The sequence below is a fragment of the Pristiophorus japonicus genome, chromosome 5 (genome assembly GCF_044704955.1).
Source record: "Pristiophorus japonicus isolate sPriJap1 chromosome 5, sPriJap1.hap1, whole genome shotgun sequence".
Classification (NCBI taxonomy): domain Eukaryota; kingdom Metazoa; phylum Chordata; class Chondrichthyes; family Pristiophoridae; genus Pristiophorus; species Pristiophorus japonicus.
The window spans coordinates 98,136,229-98,156,582 of NC_091981.1; the positions used below are offsets into that span (position 1 = coordinate 98,136,229).

General features: G+C 41.4%; 1 protein-coding gene across 3 annotated transcripts in view; it reads right to left on the bottom strand.

The window, feature by feature from the left end:
* Positions 1-454: 454 nt before the first annotated feature.
* Positions 455-20,354, bottom strand: part of gsdmeb (gasdermin Eb) — a 49,914-nt gene continuing 30,014 nt past the window's right edge. For 2 of the 3 annotated variants that reach the window (XM_070880798.1, XM_070880797.1), the window contains exons 4-10: positions 16,311-16,482; positions 15,183-15,303; positions 14,150-14,326; positions 6,026-6,153; positions 4,888-5,086; positions 4,221-4,294; positions 455-3,041 (exon numbers count right to left, since the gene is read on the bottom strand). In XM_070880798.1, the coding sequence (XP_070736899.1) occupies positions 2,778-3,041; positions 4,221-4,294; positions 4,888-5,086; positions 6,026-6,153; positions 14,150-14,326; positions 15,183-15,303; positions 16,311-16,482 (1,135 nt within the window). In that variant the 3' untranslated portion in view covers positions 455-2,777. The remainder of the gene's footprint in view (positions 3,042-4,220; positions 4,295-4,887; positions 5,087-6,025; positions 6,154-14,149; positions 14,327-15,182; positions 15,304-16,310; positions 16,483-20,354) is intronic. The other variant, XM_070880799.1, reaches the window with a different exon arrangement.

Genomic DNA, 20,354 nt, shown 5'->3' on the forward strand with positions numbered 1-20,354 from the left:
CCTACAATCCTCAACACTTGAGTCCTCTCTTTTGAAATTGAAATCCAAAAAGACTGTTCAGGACTAAAATATTTAACAAATATTAATAAAATTGTTCAAAAATTAAACAAAGCTTCCCGTGTCCTTTTCTTCAGTTGCAGCTTTTAAAACGTTTTGAGATCACCCGCTGAGAGAACTGAGAGGTCTTCTTCCCGGTTCTTTCAACATCAAAAAGCAGTCAGAACAGTTGCAGCATAATTGCTGGGCAAATAGCCCAATCGCGCCAGCAATACTGAGCTTCCATGTTGTTTGGATGATCTGTCAAGATGTACAGATCGCAAGTTTGAGACTCAGTGCATGCGGAAATCCCGAACTTGCGGTGGATTTCAAAGGCAGTATGACGGAGTACGCTCATACACACTGCAAAATCTGGGCCTAAAGAAGGAACACACACACACACACACGCAAACAGCAGCAATGCAGATATTTTATTAAGCAGCAAATCGAAGAAGCTATCAAATGAGTCTGCTTTTGATCGGTTCACTTCATCTAGACATCTGACAATTATGTTTTCAGCAGTATACATGTGTGAAAAATCAGCCTAAATATTAGGATGGCATTAAGTACTGGCTGACTGCACAATCAAAGCAATTTTTAAAAAAATTCGTAAGGAAAGTTAGTTTTTAACCTCGTGAAAAAATTTGGACTTCCACTAAGTGGGAATTCGATACAAATATAAACAAACATCGAGAACAGTTCATGTAACCGTAGATTTCAACTGTAATGGGTACATAAATTCATAGGATTAGGCAGAAAACTAACTGCACAAAGTACAGTACTCTCGTAACAAGTTTTAGTATGTGTCAGTTTAAAGTTAGTGACCTTTAAAATTAGTATTTGACCTGTCGGATGCAAAGTAAGTATAAAATTTAATAACTGACAAATTTTAGTTTTACAAACAAATCTGTGATCTTATAAAATGTGTAATACAAATTACAATTAGTCAACATTTCATGGTTTGAAAATCTAAGATATTTGTGCTGACATAGGCAGGAAGCAAAGGGTAATGGTTGCGAGGAGTTCGTGTGACTGGAAGGCTGTTTCCAGTGAGATTCCACAGGGCTCAATACTCAGTCCCTTACTTTTTGTAGTACCTGTATATATTAATGATTTAGACTTGAATGTAAGGGGCATGATAAAGAACTTTGCAGATGATACAAAAATTGGCCATGTGATTGACAGTGAGGAGGAAAGCTGTAGACGGCAGGAAGATATCGACGAACTGGTCAGTTGGGCAGAAAAATGGCAAATGGAATTCAAACCGGAAAAGTGAGATAATGCATTTGGGAAGAGGCAACAAAGCAAGGGAATACACAATAAATGGGAGGATAGAGGTGTGGAGGAACAGAGGGACCTTGGCGTATATGTCCACAGATCCTTAAAGATAGCAAAACAGATCAATAAGATAGTTAAAAAGGCATACAGAATGCTTTCCTTTATTAGCTGAGGCGTAGAATACAAAAGCAAGGAAGTTATGCTCGAATTGTATACAACACTAGTTAGGCTACAGCTGGACTACTGCATGCAGTTCTGGTCACCACATTACAGGAAGGATGAGAGTTCACTAGAAAGGGTGCAAAGGAGATTAACAAGGATGTTGCCAGCATTGGAAAACTTTAGCTATGAGGAAAGATTCGATAGGCTGGGGTTGTTTTCCTGGTCAAAGGAGGCTGAGGGGAGGTTTAATTGAGGTGTATAAAATTATGAGGGGCTAAGTGGACCTATTTCCTTTAGCAGAGGGGTCAATATCCAGGGGGCATAGATTTAAAGTAGTTGGTAGATGGATTAGAGGAGAGAGGAGGATGCATTTCTTCACCCAGAGTGGTGAGAATCTGTAACTCACTACCTGAAAGGGTGGGAGACAGATACCCTCATCACTTTAAAAAGTACTTGGATGTGCACTTACTACAGACCTAGTGCTAAAAAGGTAGGATTAAGCTGGGTTGCTCTTTTTCGACCGGCATGGACACGATGGGCCGAATGGTCCCCCGTGTCACAATTTTTCTATGATTCTACAGATAGAAAACTGCTATTCGGTAGAAGAACTTCTTTCAAAATCCTATTAGAAATCCACAATTGGTTAGTAAAATTGCACCTTATTTTTTAAAATCAGTCAGAAAAAGTACAATTTAGATTTGTATTAGATGCATGTAAAAATGGAATATTCAGGTAATTAACCATTAGCATTGTCAACTAAAGATCACATTGGTCCAAGCTTCAATTTTCCTTCTTGGAAATGTGAGAGATAGACAAGAGTTCCCGATTTTAAAACTGGAGCAAACCACATATGGAGTTTAATACCACATGACTCTCACCTCATTATATGTCATAATTCAGGGCGAGGACATTCAGATTACACATTTTTTCCTCTGGTACTTCATTTTTAGATAACATTGTATATTAACTTCTCATTTAGCTTTCACAATAAACTAATCAACAATAACACTATCTCTAGCGAAGAGAAGTTTCAGTTTCTCCAAGTGGACAATTCTAGACAGCATTCCACTTCACATGAAATGCAACATTTGTGATCTGTAATTTTCTGCAGAATAGACTATGTTAGGAAGACTAATGGGACATGATGTATATCTCATTTTGATCTTTACTAAAATTCAGGATTCTTGCAAGCTATCCATCTAGCTCATGAAATATCAATCACATCCCAGTTATCTTTACAACGTGTCAGCTACTTGAATGTTACTGAAGTATTAAAACACTAAATGAGACTGGAGGTTTCTTCATTCAACCTGCAGACTTGGATTGCTCATACTGCTTTTGATCCCACTTAGGATAGCAAATCCCTGCAGAACTATGCAGAGCAGCACCGGAAGCATGCCAGGCTGTTCACCAGTTACAACTTTGATGGATGACTCTTTCCTTTCAAGGCAAACATTTGATAAAGAAAATAGTCGTTCAGCAATGTAGAAGTTGTCCTCTTCTTTCAAGAGCAGAAGGTCTTCTTTATCAATAGAAAGCATTCCATCATCAGGGATGTTATTAATCTGTAAAGAGGAGATAGCCTTTCAACAAGTGACTTGTGCTTTATTGAACCTTCATGCCCTTACAGAGCAATATGTTTAAAATCCATCTGGTAAACTGATCCTCTGCATAATCTCAGTTTGCATAATGCAAGAATTATAACCCTTTATACTTCCTGGACAAGGCATTTCTTACATTAGCAAATGGGTAATTAATGACAAGAAATCCCAAAAAACAAAAATTCTAAAATGAGGCAGATGCACTTTTCTTTGGTGTTGGAGATACCAGCCCAAGAATTGGCCTCTTCAAGACCATTCTAATTGGATCGCTTATGCAACAACCAAAAAAAGTTCAGATCACAAGGGGATAGTATTGGTACATCCTGGATTATGCAATCGTACAAGTAGATATATGTCAGTGTGTGTTAACTTCCTTAAGATGTTCATTAGTTTAAAAGGAGCAACTGACACCACTGAACCAAAGGAGGCACCTATGGCATACCTGAATTTGTAATAGTGAGTTTTGATTTCTGGGATGTGACCACTGACAAGGCCAGCATTATTGTCCATCCCTAATTGCCCTTGAGAAGGTAGTGATGAGCCACCTTTTTGAACCACTACAGACCTTGTGGTGAAGGTACTCCCACAGGGCTGCTTTGTCCTAGATGGTGTAGAGCTTAGAGTGTTGTTGGAAGCTTCACTCATCTAGGCAATGGAGGGTATTCCATCACATTTCTGACTATGCCTTGGAGATGGTGGAAAGGCTTTAGGGAGTCAGGAGACGAGACACTCTCCACAGAATACCCAGCGTCTGACCAACTCTTGTAGCCACATTATTTATGTGGTTGGTCCAGTTAAGTTTCTGGTCAATGGTGACCCCAGGATGTTAATGGTGGAGGATTTGGCCATGGTAATGTCATCCACTGTCAAGGGGAGGTTGCTAGACTCTCACTTGCTGGAGATAGTCATTTGTGTGACGTGAATGTTACTTGCCACTCATCAGCCCAAGCCTGAATGTTGTCCAGGTCTTGCTGCATGGACTGCTTCATCATCAGAGGAGTTGCGAATGGAACCAAGGAACTGAAAGCCTTATGGTGCTCGAGAGAACAATGTCCTTACTGAGTCTATGAGTACAAAGGGGGAAAAAAAACTGAAAAATATTAAGTAGTAAACTGCAAGCCACCATTTGTTATGGAAACTTACCAAATAATGCAATGTTGGAAGAATTTGAATTTCACAGCAAATACCCAAGACTGCAAGACTTTCTTCAGACATACCTAAACAAATGAAAAGGTACTTTAGATATAAAGTAACCCAAATATTGTTTAAAATGGAGCTTTAAAAAAATTCAAAGCTTGATAAATTTGACAAAATTAAAAGGTTACTTTAAGAAAATGCTGTTCCTGTTAATAAACACTTTGCTTTAGTAATTAATCCAGACAAAAAGTAATTTGGCTGAAAACTTACTGGTCTAAGCATACGATTCAAAACATTCCCATTTAAGTGCAATGAAAAGTTTATCAAGAATAATACAAAGAAGTATTTAATTAAAAATCCACTTGTTCCGATGGTGGACAAAGTTTAAGTTATGACAACTTACTTGATTTGAGAGTTATTATTTACAACATTATAGCCTCTAATTTCTGCAAAGTTCTCCTGATTTCCCACTGTAACTTCAGCAGAGCCACAGGAGAAACCGGGAAAATGAGAGGTTGTGTTGGTCCTCCAGGGGTTCGGCCAATTTCCTGCCAGAGAGCCTCAACAGAAATTTCAGGCAAATACATTGTAAATGTTTTGCACAATGAGAATGTTTTTTGCTTACTGGTTAATATTTTGGAAACATTCTCAGGCATGAAACTTCCTACTTTACCATCTAAAGCACTAAAAAGGTAGAATGCAGCTGTAAATAGTTCTGGTGTCGCAATATCTGTGTTTTTTGAAGAGCCGTCCTCATTTGGGTAACTATAGCCTAAAATCTGCAGTAGATCCTTGACTTTTTGGGCCTGTGTTGACTCCAGTTCTTGTAGTTCCATTAGATTTGGCTGCTCTGCTGAAGAGAGCTCATCCAGCTGCAGAATACCAAAGAAATAAAACTGTTGTCACACAAAGACAGGCACTTTCTGACCAATGATATATGGGATGGAATGTTAACGACTTATTAGGTACAACCACACATTATTTGAAACCTCATCATCCCATCTGGAAAAATGATGGCAAGACTGACCAAATGGGCACACTGCAACTCACCATCTCTCCTGCCTTCAGATGCGGCACTTTTGAGCTGAGGCTTTAGAGGCCAGAAGCAATGAATAATTTCATTACTCCCCCAGACCCACACCATTGCTCATGTAGTTTTCACCGACATCAGCAAAATAGTGTACACCAATAGCCTGGATCTCCCTCTCCTGCAATACACCTGTGTGAAAAGCACTTTAGACATTTATCAGCTCGTACAGGCGCTGCTTGGAAGCTATTACATGTCTGGGCATATTCCATCCAACTCTTCTTGTCAGCTGTGACCAACAAGACCTCAGGAGGTGCAGGATGTTGTTAACTACAGACTACCTTTCCCACGCAACTGAAGATTTATCCCCCATTTGGTGTACCCAGTAAATGATATACTCCCAAGGATGAGAAATTCACAGGCAAAGTGTTTTGTTCCTTGCAAGTGACCAATACATTCACAGGCTCATCCATTTCCAGAGGTGAAGATAAACAGTTAAAGATACTAAATTGTATCCCATTGTTGGCTACCCCAGTATTTCAGGTTTGGTTAACTATGTAGTGCCCACAGTTCATCCAGTACTATACAAATGAAGAGACATTTACAAGACCAACACTTGAAAAAGCCTTTCATTGTCATCACTGAAAAGCAACTGCTGAGATTATTTATTTCTCAGATGGATGTGGTTTGGTTCATTAGAGGTGCGTTCCTCTATACCAAATGTTACATAGTGATTTGAGGTTTACTGTAAAAGGACACAATTCAACCAAAATAATTTACTTACAACATTTTCGAGAAGGGAAATCACGTCCTCATGATACAGGAATTCACAGTAAAATTTAAACAGTTGCTGACACTTTTCCTCTGAAAGTTCAATGAATGGCTGGAACTGTTGCTTCGCCTCTTCAATAGCTGTAAAATATTAAAGATATGAATGCTAATTTCACCATTGTGTCAATGCTTGCATAGAATATAGGCACTTAATTCATAATTGTTTATATTTGACTAAAGCACTTATAATCACTAGATTGAAATGAAAAATATTTATGGAGGATGTTGATCACTGAGCATCCCCGATTACAATCGCTCAACCATTGGTGGCCGTGCCTTCTGTTGCCTAGGCCCCAAGCTCGAATTCCCTGCCTAAACCTCTACCTCTCTTTCCTCCTTCAAGAAGCTCCTTAAAACGTGCCTCTTTAACCTGCCCTGATTTCGCCTCATATGGCTCAGTGTCAATTTTTTTAAATCTCCTAATACTCCTGTGAAGCACCTTGGGATGTTTCACTGTGTTAAAGGCGCTATATAAATACAAGTTGCTGCTGCTAGCATATTTAGCAAACTCATTGCTAATTGAAAAAAATGCATTATACAAAGACCTGTGTAGTACCCTTTGTGCATTTAATATACAGACCATAGCATAGGAATTAAAATAGACACCACAAAGAGCAGGCATTAGCCTCCTGTTCTTCATAATCAGGCTTCTCAAAATTTACCACCAGTATTCTAGGCAGAAGCAAATGGGCTTTTGAATCAAATGTCCTGTAGCATAAAAGGCAAGAGTAGAAACTCCTGTTTTCAGTAAAACAAATGTGACAACAGATATGAGGAGATGCTAAAAAATGATAGGCTCTCCAGCTTCTTTAAAATTGCTAATGCTTGATGCTGCATAGGCACAGAAAAATTCTAATTTATCACACTGCTTCTAAGCCCTCAATATTTCAGAACTATCCACTACTAAAGCAACTATTAAACCAGGAGTTAATGTATAAACTCAACTGCATGTACAGCTTTATATCAATAAACCTTACCAAGTAACATTAATTCTTGAATCAGGATTTATATGAATTGGCTAAAAAACTAATTAAAAAATCATTGCTCCACAGCCCATCAATTGGACTGTTTTGTTGAATACATTAAATTAGAATAACACAAAGCAAAATCTAGAGTCCTAGTTTCACATCTGGATAGCATGCTTACTGACCTATTTTTGAGAGAATCTGGAGTCCAGCTACCACCAGGTGGCATACTTTCCCCTTGGCACAAATGCTGGAGCTAATCAATTACTGCCAGAGACAGAATTCCCAAGTTATCCTCTGGTCTTCTATTTTTGAAATGCTAATATTGGCCTTATTGCTAAACCACACCGCCAACTTCCTGATTTTTTAGTTCATGGCCTCCACAAGACAAAAATCCACAACATAGAACTTTTTCATATTACCATCTGGATGCCAATTAGCCTTTGTCAGTTTTTGTTCTCTTAGGATCCATGCTGCCCGCAATTCTATCAGAAGTCAGCTGATAATTTACATTAATAATCCTTTTTCCATTAGTGCCAGTTTTAATACAATGGTAAGTAGCACATTTTCTGTAGTCTGTAACCTCCCAGAAAAAAAAATAATCCCAGATCAATTTGCTATTGTTTTAAGTTGAATTTCATAGTTATATGTTGTGCTGAAAATTGAAAGCCAGAGGACCTGGAAACAACTTACAGGTGAATTGGAAATACTGCACGATAGCAATGGCTGGGAAATGCTTTGTTACACTGTAACGCAAGTCAGGATTATGCTACACATATTCAAAATCTTAAGGGGTATAGACAGGTCAACATAAATGTTTAACATAGTTACAGATTCTATAATAGGGGATATCTAAATTAGAAGAGGGAGGGTGAAAAGCCAGTTCAGATTTTAACTACTTTACAGAAAGAGTGATGAATGTATGGAATGTGATGTGTATCTGTAAAGCATGCACTCACATGTTCCGCCACCAGGGAGCTCATCCCCTAAAGTCCCAAAGGATCCCAGCATCCCTTGGGAGCACTGTATATAAGCCGGCCCCCAAGGCCTGTTCCTCACTCTGGAGTGTCTTATCAAAAAGACTGAGGTCACTGTTACTTTAAACTCCCTGTGCAGCCTCATGTGTGTTAGGAACACAATAACTGGCGACGAGAATATGAATCCAACGCAAAGATGCAGCAAACTGTGGGCATCTGGAGAAGTTCTCGGAGAGTGAGGACTGGGAAGCATATGTCGAATGGCTAGACCAGTACTTTGTAGCCAATGAGCTGGACGGAGAAGGAAGCGCTGCAAAAAGGAGCGCGTTCCTCCTCACAGTCTGCGGGGCACCGACCTACAGCCTCATGAAGAATCTTCTGGCTCCGGTGAAACCCACAGATAAGTTGTATGAGGAGCTGTGTACACTGGTTCGGGAGCATCTTAACCCGAGGGAAAGCGTGCTGATGGCGAGGTATCGGTTCTACACGTGCCAGCGATCTGAAGGTCAGAAAGTGATGAGCTACTTCGCCGAGCTAAGGTGATTTGCAGGACAATGCGAGTTTGATGGCTACCTGGAGCCAATGCTCAGACATTTTTGGACTGGGCATTGGCCACGAGACCATTCTATGAAAACTTTTGACTGTCGAGACACCGACCCTCAGTAAGGCCAGTGTGATATCACTGGTGGACATAAACGCCTGTGCTAACACCAAACAAATCTCTCAGCACACAAGTGCTAGCAATGTTCATAAATTAACTGGAACTGTGTTTGCGAGCAGAAATGTACAGGGCAGAAACCACGAGTCTGCAACTGCCAGCAGGCCTCAGGTGACCCAGATGACTCAGAATCTGCAACAAAGGATGAATGCAAGGCAATTCACACCTTGTTGGCGTTGGAGGATTCCATTCAACCTATTCATGCCGCTTCAAAGGGTATGCTTGCAAGAGCTGTGGAACAATGGGGCACCTCCAACGAGCTTGTAAACAAGCTGCAAGCTCTGCAAAACCTGCTAACCACCACGTGGCAGAGGAAGATCGGTCCATGGTGGATCAAAGCAATTTCAAGCCTCAGGAGGAGGCAGATGCTGAAGTACACAGGGTGCACACATTTGACAAAATGTCCACCTATAATGCTAAACGTAAAATTGAATAGCTTACCCGTAGCCATGGAACTGGACACTGGCGCTAGCCAATCCATCATGGGTAAAAAGATGTTCGAGAGACTGGTGCAACAAGGCATTCAGACCTGCCCTGAGCCCTATCCACACGAAACTGAGAACGTACACCAAAGAGCTTATCACTGTCCTGGACAGCGCCATGGTCAAGGTCACCTACGAGGGCACGGTGCACGAACTGCCACACTGGATTGTCCCAGGCAATGGCCCCACACTGCTTGGAAGGAGCTGGCTGGGCAAAATCCGCTGCAATCTGAGCGCTATCACATGTCAATGAGGCTTCATGTACCCAGGTTCTTAACAAATTTCCTTCCCTTTGAGCCAGGCATTGGAAACTTTCAGGGCGAAGGTGCGGATCCACTTGGTCCCAGAAGCACAACCCATTCACCACAAGGCGCGAGCGGTACCTCACATGAAGAGGGAGAGAGTGGAAATCAAGCTGGACAGGCTGCAACGTGAGGACACCATCTCCCCAATGGAATTCAGCGAGTGGGCCAGCCTGATTGTTCCAGTGCTCAAAAGTGATGGTACGGTCACGATTTGCGGCGATTATAAAGTAACTATTAATCGTTTCTCGCTACAGGAGCAATACCCGCTACCCAAGGTAGACAACCTATTTGCCACGCTGGCAGGAGGCAAGACGTTCACCAAGCTCGACCTGACTTCGGCCTACATGATGCAGGAGCTGGAGGAGTTTTCGAAGGGCCTCACCTGCATCAACACACACAAGGGACTGTTCATCTACAACAGATGCCCGTTTGGAATTCGGTCGGCTGTAACGATCTTCCAGAGAAACATGGAGAGCCTACTCAAGTCGGTACACCACACGGTGGTCTTTCAGGGTAACATATTGGTCACGGGTCGGGACACCGCCGAGCACCTACAAAACCTGGAGGAGGTCCTCCAGCGACTGGATCGCATAGGGCTGCGGCTGACGAGGTCGAAATGCGTCTTCATGGCAACAGAGGTGGAGTTTTTGGGGAGAAAGATCGCGGCGGACGGCATTCGGCCCACAGATGCCAAGACAGAGGCTATCAGGAACGTGCCCAGGCCACAGAACTGCAGTCGTTCCTGGGACTCAACTATTTTGGTAACTTCCTACCTGGGTTAAGCACCCTTTTAGAGCCCCTACATGTGTTATTGTGCAAAGATGAGAACTGGGTATGGGGAAAAAAAAAAAACAAGTAATTACTTTTGAGAAAGCCAGAAATATTTTATGCTCCAACAAGCTGCTTGTATTGTATAACCCGTGTAAAAGACTTGACGCGTCGTCGTACAGAATCGGGTGTGTGTATTACAACAAGCTAACGTTGTGGGCAAGTTGCAACCTGTCGCCTATGCTTCCAGGAGCTTGTCTAAGGCCGAGAAGGCCTACAGCATGATTGAGAAAGAGGCATTAGTGTGTGTGTTCGGGATAAAGAAAATGCATCAGTACCTGTTTGAACTCAAATTTGAGCTGGAAACCAATCAAGCCCCTCACATCCCTGTTCGCTGAAAACAAGGGGATAAATACTAATGCCTCAGCCCACATACAAAGGTGGGCACTCGCGCTATCAGCATATCACTATACCATCCGCCACAGGCCAAGCACCGAGAACTGTGCGGATGCTCTCAGTCGGCTACCATTGCCCACCACGGGGGTGGAAATGGCGCAGCCTACAAACTTGATGATGGCGCAGCCCGCAGACTTGTTGATGATCATGGAAGCGTTTGAAAAAGATAAATCACCTGTCACGGCCCACCAGATTAGAACTTGGACAAGCCAAGATCCTCTGCTGTCCCTCGTAAAAAAACTGTACTGCATGGGAGCTGGGCCAGCATCCCCGTTGAAATGCAAGAGCCAATCAAGTCGTTCCAGCAGCGAAAGGACGAGCTGTCCATTCAGGCAGACTGCCTGTTGTGGGGTAACTGCGTAGTGCTACCAAAAAAGGGCAGGGAGACGTTCATCTCGGATCTCCACAGCACACACCTGGGTATAGTAATGATGAAAACAATAGCCAGATCCCACGTGTGATGGCCCAGTATCGACTCTGACTTAGAATCCTGTGTACGGCAATGCAGCGTATGCGCTCAGTTGAACAATGCGCCCAGAGAGACACCACTAAGTTTGTGGTCCTGGCCCTCCAGACCATGGTCGAGGATCCATGTCGACTATGCAGGCCTGTTTCTCGGTAAAATGTTCCTGGTAGTGGAGGATGCTTTTTCAAAATGGATTGAATGTGAAATAATGTCGGGAAGCACCGCCACTGCCACCATTGAAAGCCTGAGGGCCATGTTTGCCACCCACGGCCTGCCGGAGATACTCTGACAACGGGCCACATTTCACCAGAGCCAAATTTAAAGAATTCATGACCCGCAATGGGATCAAACATGCCCCGTTTAAACTAGCCTCCAATGGGCAGGCAGAGCGGGCAGTACAAACTATCAGAAGGCTCACACCAAACCCACCTGTCCCGAGTACTGCTCAGCTACCGCATGAGACCCCACTTGCTCTCAGGGGTGCTGCTGGCTGAGCTACTCATGAAAAGGACACTTAAAACCAGACTCTCGCTGGTTCACCCCAACCTGCATGTTCAGGTAGAGAGCAGGCTGCAGCAACAAAATGTAAATGATGGTCGCGGCACTGTGTCACGGGAAATTGATCTGAATGACCCTGTGTATGTGCTAAACTATGGACATGGTCCCAAGTGGATCGCAGGCACGGTGATAGCTAAAGAAGAGAATAGGGTGTTTGTAGTCAAACTAGACAATGGACAAATTTGCAGAAAGCACCTGGACCAAACGAGGCTGCGGCTCACAGACTGCCCTGAACAACCCACAGCAAACACCACCTTCTTTGAGCCCACAACACACACCCAAGGGATCAACGACACCACGCTGGACCAGGAAATCAAACCCATCACGCCCAACAGCCCAGCAAGGCCAGGCTCACCCAGCAGGGCCAACAACACGTCAACCCAACGAGGGCACAGCCAACACACCAGAACAGACATTTGTACCGAGGCCGTCCACCAGGGAAAGAAAGGCTCCCAACCGCCTCACCTTATAAATAGTTTACACTTTGACTTTGGGGCTGGAGTGATGTGTATCTGTAAAGCATGCACTCCCATGTTCCGCCACCAGTGAGCTCATCCCCTGAAGTCCCAAGGGATCCCAGCATCCCTTGGGAGCACTTTATATTAGCCGGCCCCCCAAGGCCTGTTCCTCACTCGAGTGTCTTATTAAAAGACTGAGGTCACTGTTACTTTAACCTCCCTGTGTGCAGCCTCATCTGTGTTAGGAACACAATAGAATGAACACAATTTATAAATGGAAATCTGTATGGAAACATTTAGTGTGACTAATTCTATGTAAACAATAGTTCGTTATACTGTAGTTGCGTGTTTTGTGGCCCAAATCACCCAACTTCCCATTTTGTTCTTTTTTTATTAATACTTACTGCATGCGATTTTATCTGCAATTTTTTTAATTTAAAAACATTTTTTTTTTAAAAAAAAGCTAGTTTTTGCCATAGGCCTTATGTATTGGCCTAGCCTGTATGTGCTTGCTGCTGGCAACTTGTCCTCAAATTATTTTTTTTTAATTATGGTCTCATCCTCACTGACTGAAAATTAAACTACCAGCCATGCACAGACAGCAACGATGAGGGGCCAGAACAAAAGACAGGATTGTGGAACAAGTGGACAGCAATGGCCACACACAGGCTGAATTGATAAACAGGTCTACAGCAAATATCAGCCAGAAAAAAAAAATGGGACTGTCTGCCCTTCCTCAAAAGGCAAAAGAAAAAGAATGAGCAGACAAAAATGAGGGACGTTGGGGGAAAAGTGAGCAATAGAGAAGGCTCAGTGTCAAGATACCAGCATGCACAGATTGACAAAGTGTGACAGTGAAGTGGGCATCTAAGGGAGCGATACTAAGGAAGAATTTCACACAGGGCAAAGGAGATGGTAGAATGTGCTGAGACATGAAAGCACATCACCTATTTTGTTTTTTGTTTATTCGTTCTTAGGATGTGGGTGTCACCAGCAAGGCCAGCTTTTATTGCCCCTCCCGAATTGCCCTAGAGAAGGTGGTGGTGAGCTGCCATTTCAGAGGGCAGTTAAGAGTCACATTGCTGTGGATCTGGAGTCACATGTAGGCCAGAGTGGGTAAGGATGGCAGATTTCCTTTCCTAAAGGGCATTAGTAAACCAGATGGGTTTTTACAGAAATCCCGTAGCCATTACTGATACTAGCTTTTTATTCCAGATTTATTTAATTAACTGAATTTAAATTCTGCAGCTACTCTGGTGGGATTTGAATTCACGTCTCTAGATCAATAGTCCAGGCCCCTGGATTGCTAGTCTAGTGATGTAACCACTATGCTATCATACCCACCAATTGGTGCAGCTGAAAAACTGTCAGAAGGATGGGAAGAAATGCAATGCATGGAAATGAGAAATGTACAAAAAGGGAGCACCTAAAAGCAGAAATAAGAAAGTAGTGATAAGAAACGGAAGTACTGAAAGACAGGGCAAACGAGAAAGAAGAACAAGCCAAACAAGGGGAAACAATTGGAGGTTAGCCACAAGAAAAGTGAACGGGGACAACAACATGATGCAACAGTTAGACAACTAGAAGTGCAATAGCCCACATTCTTCCCCCAGCCATGGGAGCACAGAAACAGATAAAGGGTACAGCAGACAAACAAAAAGGCAAAATATCAGCCCAATAACCACTAAACATAAAAAGGCAATTACAAAAGAAAACAGCAATACCATGTGGAACAACGCAGACAAGTAAGGCACAGATATAGCTGCAACTTACCATGAGCACTTCCACAGAAAATTCATGAGCATCTTTAAAAAGGGCAAGCAGAATTTGACAAATATTGCCACTGACAGAAAGCTCTGCGGTACAACAGTTAGACAAATATTTGAAATTACCGTCAAACAACGTTATGATGGTGTTCATTTACCTGGTTTTAAAATGCTTAGTGAAGTTTCACTGGGGACATCTGTCCTAACCGCACACATCTGGCTTTTATTTGCTCCGTCAACACAAGAGGAGCACAATGTGCTGGCATAATCTTTTTTAGTTTTGCCTAGCAGGACTTTATCAAAACCGCCACATTTTTCTGAAATCAGGCATAACTCTGGCATAAAAATAAAACTTAAAAAATTAGTAACAGTTACATCAGCATCAAAACTATCAAAACAACAGCACTATTAGAGATAAAATTGCAATAGCCAATTAACAGCACTGGAAATTATTAAAATCAGACGGCAAACAACTAAGATATTGTATATTTATGAGCTACACTCTGATTTCAGTGATTAGCTGCATGTTTAAGCTCAACTGAAGACAGACTTGAATCCAACTGGGTGTCAACTCATCTCCAATACTATGCTTTACATCTCCACTTATCCTTTAACATGTTGATTTAGCTGGAATGAATTTTGATTTCATCCTCACTTAATGTCTTTATAAACTTTCTATTAAAAAAATCTGTAGTCCTCACAACCGTTATTCTCCAATTAACTTAAAAATTTATTTTACATTCCCTTCGCGCTACTCTTGTAAAGCGCACTCAAATGTGAGAAAACAGGACAATGATTTATTAGGTGACAGACTAAAAATGGGATCAAAATTTGAAATAGCATTTTGCAGCACAAAAACATGTTGTTATTTGCCAATAAAGTCAGTGCTGGCATTTTTCCTCCCACGAGCCACCTAGTTTAATCCCACTCTAATTCCTTTTAAAATACTTTATGGAATCGGCTTCAACAATGGCAGAGAATTCCACATTCTAACCATCCTCTATAATTCTTTGTGACTAATTTACATTCTCTCATTACTTGCTTGATGAATGCAAACACTACTATATATATCAGATGTACTTTCTAATGTCAGAGATTGAAAGCACAATTGGTTGTTCGAAAACAAAACTACCAGCCTATAGCAGGCCTATTATTATACTATTTGACTTAAGTGTCAAGTCCAATGCATACCAAACTGCCCACTCTGGTTTATAAAAAGCTCTGTGACACTGTATGCAATAACGGTGCGAGGTGGGATCTCCAACACAATATCAGTATCCTTGGATATAGTACCATCATCGTTAGCTGAAACCTACAAAACAAAACCAGTTTAGAAAAATTTTCAATCACTTATCAGAGACTGCAAGGTTGTTTGACAGAATACTAATGTTTCGAAGTATACTGAGAGATTGTGGTTCACAAACAATAATTTGAAATCCACTATTTCTTGCATTTTAGAATCTTGCTAATGTGTGTCTGCCTGGTTTCCTTCTTTAGATTGTCAGGTACATTATCGGAGTGATAGTGTCATATTGCATCTGCTGCTACAACCCCCTTTCCTCAACCAACAGATGCACAGAAGCTTCTCCCTGGCTAAATGGGAACCGTTTCAGTCCTTGCTGTATGTAGAGTTCAAAATGGCCAGGGCAGGGGGTGGTGTAACGCACGCACACACACACACACCTCTGTGGCTTTCACAGATTGATCTCTTAAAGGGAATATGGGCAACATTGTATACAGCAGATATACAACGTTGCTGTATAATTATTCTTGCATCAAGGGGTCTTAAGTATTACAAGTAGCACACTTTTCTTTTTAAAAATAAAGCCACAACCCAATAGGTCTGCTATTCCCAACAGCTTTTTTTTTAATGCTACTCCTCATTGAATGAGTGACCTCTCTTGTTTTGTGTGCTTTATGAGGCCATTTCCTCTCCAAGGAACCAGATGGAATTTGTGTACACTGATGCAAGAAAGCAGAGGAAGTGCTTCCACATCGTTTAGTATCCGGCTTTTAGGCCAGGGCACAAAAAGGATCAACATATCTACACTGCTATAAAATAAATAGAAAGGCCCTAGAGATGTAGCACTATTTTACATCAGTTATATCTTGTTGATCCAGCCCATTACATCACTTACCAATGTTTTCCACTGTTTTAATGAATTTCTAAATACATTTCCAAACAGGCTGCTTATAGATTTGTTACAATTAATGCAGAGAGAAAAATATTGGGCAAGCCCCCAAGATCCATGCTATATATAGTCAAAATGTTATGGCAGCTACAATGAGAAACAACTTGTTTGGAGTCAATATACACACCTTCAGTATTTTTGTTTTTAGCCCCAGTGTGCCACCACACTTTTCTTCAATCTGCAAGTGTTCGGAAATAGAGCACTTTTGGGATGTGATAACCTTTTCATTTACAATACATAAAATTTCATTCTTTTTTTCACAAGTTTGCTGGACGAAAGAGTGGTCCAAATGTATAGCCCTAAAAAAGTAAGCAAGCAGATGAGATGACTGTTTGACCCTTTCATCACCATAAACCTTTCTATAGGTCTGACCAAATAGCATCAGATCGCCATTAATCTATTGTGTTCTAGAAAATGATTACTTATTGCAGAGAGTAGGCGTGATGCTCATCTAAGTAAACAATTGAGTATTTGTCTGAAATTCATGCTTGCATTTATTGCCAACTACTGAAAGTCTATATCCTAGATTTCATAACGCCAATTGTATTCAGCTAGGGGACAGACTAGAAAAACAACAGCAAGAAAGAACTGACATTTATATAGCATTTTTCACAGCCTCGGGATGTCTCAAAGCACTTTACAGTCAATGAAGTACTTTTGAAGTGCAGTCACTGCTGTAATGTAGGACACATGGCAGCCAATTAGCACATAGCAAGGTCCTACAAACAGCAATGAATTAAATGACCAGATCATCTGTTTTTAGGTGGTGTTTTAAGGATAAATATTGGCCAGGACACGGAGAACTCCCCTGCTCTTCTTCGAATAGTGCAGTGCTATTTTGTACATCCACGTGAGGGAGGAGACAGGACCTCGGTTTAAAGTCTAATTCGAAAGACAGCACTTCCAAAGCATAGAACTTGCTCAGTACTGCACTAAAATGCTCGCCTAGATTATGTGATCAAGTCTCTGAAGGAGGGCTGAAGGAGACCTTCTGAATCAAGAGGCGAGAGTGCTACCACTGAGCCAAGGTTGGCACACAAGCCAAAACTTCATGGAACTCCACGATAAACAGTCCTCAGAATCTAGCGAAACTAAATCTGCAGATACACACGGCTTTTGTTCATTTAATAATTTCTTTGATGATAAGAAGATACATTTTAAAGATGTTACTAAACTAAAACATAATAGACGAACACATACCTTTAGGTCCAGTCTATGGCTATGTTACATTTCTGAATTTTTTGACCAAGTTGAGTGTTCAAGTTTTAAAAAAGAGGCACCCAGACAAAAGCTGGTGAATATGCTAATCAGAAGTTGCTTCTCCCAGAGACTAAACCACAAGTGATTTATTGGTATGTCTGGGTATTCTGAAAGACATCCAGCATAGTTTTAGAAAATCCTTTGATCATCATTGGTCTGCGAGGAACGAGTTTTTTTTAAACACAGATTGAGGGGCTTAGGAACAGAACAGACAAGAAGCAGTTGGAGTTTGGAAATAAGAGGTTGCACACGCAGCCAATGGCTGTGAAAATATGGAAGTGCAGGAAGAGTGTTGGGACAGGATGCAGAAGGATTATTTAATTTAAATTAAGTAAGCCTACCCAATGATGTGGGGATAACGTTGCATGGTCCTAATTTTGTACCATTATGGAAATTTAAGTTGTACCACTTGAACTAACAACTCTGATGGTGCCCAGTACTCAGTACATTTTACATTTGAAACCAAGCTTCACAACAAATTGTTCAATCTCTCCAAAGGTGGCCAGAGTTAAGAGATAAATGTGTGAAAGAACATGCACTCCAGATCACAAGGGATTGCTATTGTTATTCGGGTACAACGTCCAAAATCATCAGGATAGAGTCCGCTCAGGTTTTTGGGTTTTTCCAGATTTCAGACAACAAAACCAATAGTCTGAAATTCGAGATCCTTGGCCGAGCCGGGTTTTGAGCAGCGAGGTCCCAAATCTGGAAAAAACCAAAATCCGGCATGAATTTAGTCGAGGATTCCGGATTGCAGACTTGATTTTCTGGTCTGAAATCCGGAATCCTCGACCGAATGCGTTCCTCAAAAATGTCCGGTTTTCGGACAATAATTCCGGATTCCAGACGACTCCATCAGCTATGCGCAAAATGTCCAAATTTTGGACAATTCTAGTTTTCGGATTCGGGATGTTGCACCTGTATCTCTGGGTTAATGCTTATGCTATTGTACAAGCAGATATGGGGGTGGGGTGCGAGTCAATTCCTGCAAGACGCCCAGACCACTTAAGGGAGTGACTACCACCACTGAATCTGCAAAGATACCAGTGACAGACCCAATTTCACTGTTAGACAACACAATGAAACCACAGTTGAGTCTAATATTATGCAATGAAGAAACTCAAATAATTCCTGACCTGGAATTGAATAGCTGGGACCAAGTTAGTGAGTTCCAACCTAGCATTTAGAGTTAGTACATTAAACTCTATTAAAATGTTCCCTGTAAATTTTTTGATACTGAGCAAGCCATAAACTCCTTTGAGCAGTCTTTTTGACAGTGGGCAAATTTCACAAAAATATTTTTTACGACGACAACAGCAACCACTTAAAAGCATGTATACAGTAATGTCATATTGCCACCCCACTGTCTCAAATCATGAGACTCAGACAAGGTTCTATATAGGTTTAACATAACTTCACGGCTTTTGAATTCTATTCCTCTAAGAATGAACCCTAGTGCTTTATTTTCACATTTATGGGTTTTTTTTAAACCTGTGTTGCTACTTTTAATGATTTGTGAATCTATACCTTTAGATCCCTTTGCACCCATTTTGACTAATTTTAAAGGAGTAGGTAGCTTCCTTATTCCACCTACCATCTCACTTATCTATATTGAAATTTAGGTGTCATTTACATACCCATTCTTCAAGTTTATTTACGGTAGAATCAATTAAAAGCTTTTAGTTCATCATGTACAATTTTAAAAAATGTAGTAACTTGTCAGAAATGACGGATATAAAAGAACTGCATAATATTGCGTTAACTTCAGAACTAGGAGTTTCACTTCAGTTACACAGTTATGCATCAACAATCCAAAAGCCCAAGGTGAGCTGAAAGAGGCATATCCATTTGTGCAATTAGTATTAATTTTAAAGTTTTCAATGCATTAGCCTATCTCTCATGTCACTACAGCAATGGCTGCACAAGCAGCAGAAATATGCAACTTCTACAAACCCTCCCCAGCCCTCTCTCCTCAACAGCATGGTTGCATGTCTGTGTAAAGCTACTCACTTCAGGCGATCATTCAAAAATTTAATTTAAAAAAAAAATGCTTTGAGCACTTCAGAGCCTCTTTAAAAGCATTTGGACTTCAAGACTTGGTTGAAATGTGTTTAGATGAGGGGGAAATTATTTTTGCTTGTGTTTCTTAAACATCACATTCGAAACTTGGAGGGGAAAGGTTTTTAAACACTTATTTTTTGTGAAAAGTTCATTAAAAATCTTTAAATTATTTCAAGTCTCGTAACTTCAACAGAAGAAGTTGAGTCCAAGTTGCTTTTTCTCTCTTCAAAGCTGTTGCTAAACATACAAACAAAATAAATTAACTAATTCCAAACGGAGTTCAAGTAAGAAAGTGAATAGTCATTAAACTCTCCAATCCAAAGGTGGTTATCCATCCCCAGCCTGAGGAGTTGGGATCAGTTGGAGAAGTTGTTTCGGCTTTTTCTGCTGCTGTTCCCTCTCACAGACAGAGGTACAAACAGGAGCATAAACTTTAACCATGCGGGTCTATCTCCGGCCCAAGATCCACAAATAGACCCATCGTTTCAGCCCGTTCTTGCCCCACGAAACTTATCTCTTCCTATCTCAACTCGATTTTTTCTCCCCTTATCCATTATCTTCGCACCTTCATCCACGACTCTAACACCCGCCACCATTTTAACAGATTCCAGTTTCCTGGCCCCAATCATCTCCTTTTCACGATGGACGTCCAATCCCTCGACACCTACATTCCCCAAGATGGGTGAATCAGCCAACAGATAATTAGATGATTGTTTTGGCAGGGGAGCTCCCGAGGGAGCTGTCACCCTGGTGGCATCATCTCCCGCCACCCGACAACTTTTCACCCTCAACCTCCCCCCTCCCACTGTTTAAACTTCCCCTAGTCCTAATAAACCCTAATAGGGGATCC